The sequence below is a fragment of the Sinocyclocheilus grahami genome, unplaced genomic scaffold (assembly GCF_001515645.1).
Source record: "Sinocyclocheilus grahami isolate Dianchi unplaced genomic scaffold, SAMN03320097.WGS_v1.1 scaffold853.1, whole genome shotgun sequence".
Classification (NCBI taxonomy): domain Eukaryota; kingdom Metazoa; phylum Chordata; class Actinopteri; order Cypriniformes; family Cyprinidae; genus Sinocyclocheilus; species Sinocyclocheilus grahami.
Window position 1 is genome coordinate 117,723 of NW_015506032.1, and position 8,059 is coordinate 125,781.

The 8,059-nt window shown below is 37.8% G+C and overlaps 1 protein-coding gene across 2 annotated transcripts in view; it reads right to left on the bottom strand.

Moving 5' to 3' along the window:
- Positions 1-8,059, bottom strand: part of LOC107563005 (endothelin-converting enzyme 2-like) — a 75,017-nt gene that overhangs the window by 6,754 nt on the left and 60,204 nt on the right. For both annotated transcript variants that reach the window (XM_016247775.1, XM_016247776.1), the window contains 9 exons: positions 5,015-5,157; positions 4,599-4,713; positions 3,498-3,608; positions 3,235-3,333; positions 3,004-3,081; positions 1,573-1,676; positions 1,384-1,494; positions 1,230-1,297; positions 869-1,059 (listed from right to left, as the gene is read on the bottom strand). In XM_016247775.1, coding sequence (XP_016103261.1) covers positions 869-1,059; positions 1,230-1,297; positions 1,384-1,494; positions 1,573-1,676; positions 3,004-3,081; positions 3,235-3,333; positions 3,498-3,608; positions 4,599-4,713; positions 5,015-5,157 — 1,020 coding nt within the window. The remainder of the gene's footprint in view (positions 1-868; positions 1,060-1,229; positions 1,298-1,383; positions 1,495-1,572; positions 1,677-3,003; positions 3,082-3,234; positions 3,334-3,497; positions 3,609-4,598; positions 4,714-5,014; positions 5,158-8,059) is intronic.

The window sequence follows — 8,059 nt, forward strand, 5'->3', positions numbered from 1 at the left end:
GGCCCAGCTAACCAATCACAGCACACACCGGCCCAGCTACCAATCACAGCACACGCACCGGCCCAGCTAAACAAATCACAGCACACGCACCGGCCCAGCTAACCAATCACAGCACACACACCGGCCCAGCTAACCAATCACAGCACACACACCGGCCCAGCTAACCAATCACAGCACACACACCGGCCCAGCTAACCAATCACAGCACACACACCGGCCCCGCTACCAATCACAGCACACACTGGCCCAGCTAACCAATCACAGCACACACCGGCCCAGCTAACCAATCACAGCACACACCGGCCCAGCTAACCAATCACAGCACACCGGCCCAGCAAACCAATCACAGCACATTTCGTATTTCAGAAGGCGGGCCTTCATTTGATACAGGAACTATTCGAGCCATTCATGCCAGACTGGGGAGAGAGGTGTTGTAATAATGTAAAATATGTGAAAAATAATGTGTTTAGCTCTAGTTTGAGAGCCTGTTATAATACACCCCCAAAACAAAATCAAGACTTTGTAAAAGAGCATAATAGGACCCCTTAAGAAATGTCCTATGGGATGCTTTTATAAAATGCAACTTGCTTCTCTAATGGCTTTGAATGACCATCCACTCTTACGGTGGACATCCACTCTCAGGCCTGTCATTTAAATTATTAAATGATTATGAATAAATAACTTGAGTGCCCGTACAAACCTCTAAAAATATTTTGAAAATGGGAAAAGTTTTTGTAAGGCTGGCATTCAGTCAAGTGTAGGAAATGATTGGGCGCTCAATGTCTGCTTTATTTTCACAAATTAAGCCCGCACCTTTCATTGCATATGAACAAAAACAGCTAAACCCAAAACCTGAAATGTGACCTACATGATAGGCAGCTTTCAGGCCACCGTTGTCTGCGATGTTTTCTCCCAGTGTCTGTTTGCCGTTGATGTGCTCTCCGTTGATGGTGTACTGAGTGTACTGATCGATCATGCACTCGGTGCGGTTCTTAAACGCGTCCACCGAGGAGTTCTGCCACCACGGCCGAAGGTTTCCATCTTTGTCATACTCTCTGCCTGTGGGGCAGAATTAAAGGGGTTATATAATGAAATATTGAATTTTTCTCAACCTGTCAAAATACAACAGTCTACAAACTTTCAGAACTCAAAAAGACCTTCACTGAAATCAAGCAACTGGACATAATATAGCATCAAGTATAACTGGACATCAGCGGAAGACAACTAACCTTGGTCATCGAAGGCATGTGTTAACTCATGTCCCATCACCACTCCAATGCCACCAAAGTTTAAAGCTCTGTGAGACACAACGAAACATCTCAGTTATGGAAGAAAAACAGCTTAGTTTGTGACATGCTAACTCTTTCAGGCATGTCTGCTCACTTGGGGTGATCCTGGGTGTAGAAGGGGGCCTGTAAGATGCCGGCGGGGAAGACGATCCCGTTCTTGGTGGGCATGTAGTATGCGTTCACCGTTGGTGGAGTCATACTCCATCTACAGCAGTCAGAAATCAGCCGTCAGCTCACAGTACGTCTCACATGCTTCGCTCTTAACACACACTCTTACACTCACTGGTCTCTGTTGGGCGGCTTGCGCAGCTGGTCTGCCATCACTCGTGCTGAGAAGTTATAGAAGTTGATCATATTCTGGAAGAAGTTGTCTTCTGTAACCTCATACTACAAGAAAATCACATAACGTTGCCTGTTAGCTGGGATTGCTTTTATAAAACAGTTATTCCATATACGTAGTAAGGTTTCACAAAATAAAACAGAGCAAATAAAGTGTAATGATATTAAAGTGGTCATATGATGCGATTTCAAGTTGTTCTTTCTCTTTGGAGTGTTACAAGCTGATTGTGCATAGATAAGATCCCTATAGAAGTTGATCATATTCTGGAAGAAGTTGTCTTCTGTAACCTCATACTACAAGAAAATCACATAACGTTGCCTGTTAGCTGGGAAATTTTTAATATTAATAAAATAAATTAAAGCAATAAGCCCCAAGAAGCCGTGGTGAATTAAGGGGGAGTGCCTACAACCCCCTTAGCGGTTATAAATTCACTGTAAACCACGACTTCACGGGGCTTATTGCTTTAATCAGAATCAAGGACCGGAACGATCCGTTGTATAATAATAATCTAATCTAAACATCTTGGCATGATTTTAAATCTTATGCTCACCCAGGCATACAGTAAAAACAGTAATATTGTGAAATATTATTACAATTCAAAATAACTGTTTTCTATGTGAATATATTTTCAAATGTAATTTATTCCTATGATGCAAAGCTGAATTTTAGCATCAATAAATTATCCTTGAGAAATCATTCTAACATGCTGATTTGCTGCTCAAGAAACATTTACTATTATCAAAATATTACGGAGCCCCGCACATGACATGCAAGAAAAAATAAATAAATCGTGCGCACAATTTACTAATTCGTTCTCTTGATTTATAAATCGTGCGCACAATTTACTAATTCGTTCTCTTGATTTATAAATCGTGCGCACAATTTACTAATTCGTTCTCTTGATTTATAAATCGTGCGCACAATTTACTAATTCGTTCTCTTGATTTATAAATCGTGCGCACAATTTATAAATCGACGGAAAGAAATAGTAAATCGTGCACGCGTTTTAGCCTACTATTTTTTTCCTGCATGCCATGTGCGGGGCTCCGTAAAATATTTCTGGAAACTGTGATCCTTTTTTTAAAAAAATGTCCAAGATTCTCTGAAGAATAGTAAAAAAGTTAAAAACAGTATAAAAAGTAACAATATAAAAGTCTTTACTATCAACCTTTTTTGTATCATTTCTTATTGACTGAACTTTTCGATGGTACTGTAAATATAAACAAATAATATTTTTTTTTATGTAATCTAATTACTAATTTACTGCCTAATTCTTATTATTTTAAATATTTAAATAATTTGAGCTTAATTCAGTCACAGGTTTAAAATCATTTAAACCTGGAAAACTAAAACAAAAGATATTTCCCGACTCACCCCATCATACACATCATCAAGCTCTTTGGAGTCCAGGATGAAGTCTGGAAATCCGATCATGTCATAGATGGCATCCGCCTAGACCCAGAAAAGACATTATCCTGATTTTTTTGGCAAGCACTGCAAATTGTTTACAGTTAAGCTGTTTCTGCAGTCTTGAATCCAAGACAAATCCGCAAGTTTTGGTTATCCAGTCATGCTGCTGTCTCTGTCATTCTCACTCTCGCTCACCTTGTCTTTGGCAGCTTGTCGGGTCTGTTCATCCATCCAGTTCAAATCATCCAGCGCGTCTTTGAAAGCTGTGCGGATTTCATCGATCATCCCCTCCGCCTGTGTTATGACAGAAAGACGGGGGTTGAGAACTGTGTAATTGACTCTGCTGCCACATGGTGGCAAACACACTCCAGCAATGAGAGTCTGAATTACACATGAGGACATGAACTTGCTGTGCAAAATTCAGTATTTTTTTCGTTTAAACATGACATGTGACTCACTATTTCTTTGCTCTGTTTGTCGAAAGTGGCTTTGACGAAAAGAGCACCCAATGCAAAACCCAGAGTGTCATCTGCATTTCCAATGCACGTCTGCCAGCGTGGAGTACAGGACTGAATATCAAACAGACATATTGACAAATTACATGCAGATGAACTTAGTTGGCAACCTGAAACAAGCATAAAAACACAGAATGGGGGCCAGATTTTTAATGTGATTGTCAATTTAAAACATTGTTCTGCATGTATACTGATTGCATACACAAATTGTGCAAAACAAATAAAAATAGACTGGACTCTCTCTTTAATGTAAATGTTCACATAATTTTGAAATTCAGATTTTTTTATTCTGTCAGAATTTACTCACCCTCAGGTCCCTTATAAAAAAGTGTTCCTAATTGTGTTGAATGTGCACTTGTAGTATCTTAAAAGTACATTTTAAACTCTGTACTTACAGATAATATAATACTGATTAAATAAAAGGCCACCTTAAGTGCAGTTAAAGACAGACATATTCATGACCTTGTTTTTACCACACTTAATATACTTTTAAGAAGTGCACTTTGTAATAATGTCAAATGAAAATGTTTAAAGTACATTTAAAGTACAGTTTAGCTGACTAAGACACTAAAGCACATGTAAAGTATTTGATTGTAATTTAACTGTACTGTGTTATTTGATATTACATTTACATATACTGTAAATGTATTAAATTGCAACAAATACGTCATTACAAGCATATTTACTATGAAAATACATATAGTCTTTCTTAAGTGGGTCATCAAGTTTGAATATGCGTTAACACAAATGAGAATTGGAGAGGTGAGGAAAAAGAATTTTCAGTGAATAATGACTAAAATTTCTGATCATCACACAAAGCACGTAATGTATTGTGTGTGGACCTTTTTTGGTGTTATAAGGAGGTTTTTTCAAAGCTTGACAATCCTAGTCCCCATTCACTTCCATTATATTTCCATTACATTACATTGTTCCATTAAACAGCCATTCGGGTTTGGAACAACATGAAGGTGAGTAAATAAATGACAACAGAATTATTACTTTGGTGTCAACCATTTCTTTAACACACACTCCAACAACACACACCTTCTTAGTGCCGTAGAGGCTCTCCAGCAGCTTATCCTGAGCGTTTTCAAAGCGCTGGTCCAGACTGGACGCTCCTTTCTGAACCAGATTCCAGATCATGTAATTATTCAAAAGGCTGGAGAAGAAAGAGAGAGAATGCATTCACATATCTAAAAAAGGGCCCATGTCTTCATCTGTATTCATTTATTTATATAGGTAAAGAGAGATACGGTGTTAAAGAAGCAGTAAAAATATTCTCAGACCTGGAGACAGAGACAGTGATAGTGAGAGAGAGAGAGAGAGAGAGAGAGAGAGAGAGAGAGAGAGAGGCTGTTATTAGCACTCAATGTTTTGATAAACAAAAGTAAACAGATGCTCTCAGAGGGGACATCCTCTTCCTGAACTCTGGTTAGCTGTAACCATGGAGACAGCTGTACCTGTGGTCCGTCTTGTTGATAAGATCCGAAACTTGTTGCAGGTATTCTTTAGCGTAGACCACCACAGGCTCAGTCTCGTTCAGCTCCAGCGGTGACAGGACGAAGTTCAGATAATCCAGCCATTCAACTGCCGGAGCCAACACCTATGACCGAAACAAACGGCATACTGAATATCTCCATCCTAATGCACTAAAATAATAAAATTATGTTAGGAACAATTTTGGGCCGTTAAGTGAGAACCGCCCCCAACCACTGCTGACACCTATTGGTGTGGATGCATTACACAACAGCAAACATTTTCAGTTATGATAATGAACCAAAATAAATAAATAAATATCTAATTGTAACTTTATATCTTACAATTAAAACTTTACATGTCACAATGTTACTTTATTTCTCACAATATGACTATGACTAATATATGTCCTAATGTGAGTTTATATTAGGCGTCGACTGATTATCGGCCTGGCCGATTATCGGCGCCGATATTAAGCATTTTTATGATTATCGGTATCGGTCATTTTCAAAAACGATTTGCCGATAAAATAACTTAATTTTGAAACACGCTATTTGGCTCTGATGCAGCCTGTCAGAACTCACCACTCTGTGGCCTAAAGCAATCTCAGCCCACCGCCCATCTGATTTGTTGGGAGTCACGAGTCCGACCAATCAAAGCGGAATTCACTCTCACTCTGAAAGCGCTTGCTAACTGCAGCTGCTTCAGTGATCATGCGTCAGTTGTCTCTCAAAGGTAAAGCAGCACCAGACGTTGCTTAATTTGCAATAAATCACAATCCACTAACATTACACTGAAGTTGCAAAACACCTCAATATTATCTATGATTTCCGCGATGCAGAAAATGTGGACGGAATCGCGGAATCCAGTCATATAAATGGAATTTATTGTATGAAGCGGAATGTCACGGAATTTGTCATATTTTGGATGAATTAATCAAAAGTAGGTCAGTACACTTAAATAGAGTCGCGATATGGACTAGTATCTGTAAATATTAAGCCGCAAAATATACTATTTAAATATGAATCCTGCATGTTCTGCATGACTGTTCTGCTCTGACTCCCTCTAAGAGTCACTTCATGATCATTTGACAATTTCATTTGAGTAAAACTATCGCAGTGTTTCCCACAGACTTGTGGAGGCATATATATGCAAATTCATTCTCTGCCAGCAGTTGGAGTTGTAGAGATTAAGGTTTCCCCGGTAACGCTGCGCTGTACACAAAGCAGCGTTCACAAATGCTGCTTTATCAGATCTTACATGCAAGAATAAATGAAAATGACATCCAAAATTTTCTGAAGACAGTCTGGTTCCTTCAGAAATACAGTGATATAAAAACACCCGCACCGGGTTTCAATTTTGAAATGTGCAGTGCTCATGTTTATTCAACGAAGTCAAAGCCTTTTGGAAAATCTATTTGTGGCGGTCAGTTTTGATATTGTGGCAGGCGCCACAAATAAATCAGTGTATGGGAAACACTTACATAGGCTACAGAAACTTAAAAGTTCCCCATTACAACCCGTCAAAATATAAGTTCGGGTTAGCTTAAAGAAAGAAAGGGCTGTCAAAATGACTGAAAAACTAAATTAGAATTTTCTACTTAAATATGATCAAAATTCGAATCATATTCGAATTTAAAAGGCATAATTTCAGTTAGGGGGAAAAAGCTTTTGGCTTCTCTCCTGAGGCCACAAGAGGGCGCATCGAGCAAAATATTATGCACGTTTCTTCAAAGCGTAATAAAATAACACGACTATCTTTGAAAAAAAGTGCATAATGTTTAAAAACAATATTTATAAACCATTTATAATTAATAAAGTTGCTTAAACAATTAGAAAATTAAAAAAACAGCACCATGCATGTATGTATAGTTTAATACAAAGGACCGAAAACCAATCAAAAAGAGTAGGCTACTTTCTTCATTTAAAAACATGAGATGCAGTGGGATGGGGAAAACCGCCATAACGTCTTTAGACATGTTTTTTAAAAGTTGAACTTGCATTAATTTTACATGGCTTTCTAAACATGCCGCTCTTTTGTGCGAGATGCGAGTGCAATGCTGATAGATGCCCCTCTAGAAAATGTGATAAATATGCGTTCTGTGTGAACGGCTTGGTTTCAGTTTTGACGTAAACAACATCTTCTCCACACTGATGCTCTCGTTTTCCGCAATATATGAATGAACAACGTAGCAGCGCCGCATCTAGTGGCTTCAACTGGATAGGCTAACAAAAGCATTCAAATGCAATCAATGACGCATGCATCTCGTGCGCCACTGATAAGGCTTCCTGACGGCTAACGCAGACCTTAAATTCGAATACAACGTTTTTGCATTCGAATATGGATATTTTTTTTTATTCAACGAATATTCGAAATTCGAATTTTATTACTGTGGTGCAGTATTATATACATAATACTACTACAACAATTATTACAACTTTTGTTTTAAAGAATAATCACACAATATGCTATTTCTTCCATGTTTTAATTTTAATAGTAAACCCTTTGTCAAAAAATAAAGAGTTTAACTCTCATTTGATTAAAAGATAAATTAAACTGATTTATGCATTGCACTGTACTGGAAATTAAAACTAACTGAAATGTCTAGTGGCACATAGGCCAAGACATTTCAATAGGCTATTGAACTAAGTGTGCCTGTAAAAGGCTATTAAGTGTTATAGTTTCATGAAAATAGTTGCAGTCTTCTTAACAACTTCTACAATATACAGTAGCTATGAAGACAATTACATTTACACTTATTATATACATTTTTTAAGTTAATCCATTGATGTGCATTAGATTAATTGAATAGTCACCTCTACTATTGTAGGTCATGTTTTAGTCATCAGAAAATAATTAATGAGGAATTATGAGAGGTTATGCTATTACACATACATTTCTAACATGTAAATTATTGAAGCCAAATACTTACATTTCCCCAAGCTGTTTAGATGTAGTACAGTATTCATAGGCTTAATCTTGAAGCATACAGTGGCCCCACTTTTAACTCTCTCTTTATATTACCCTTA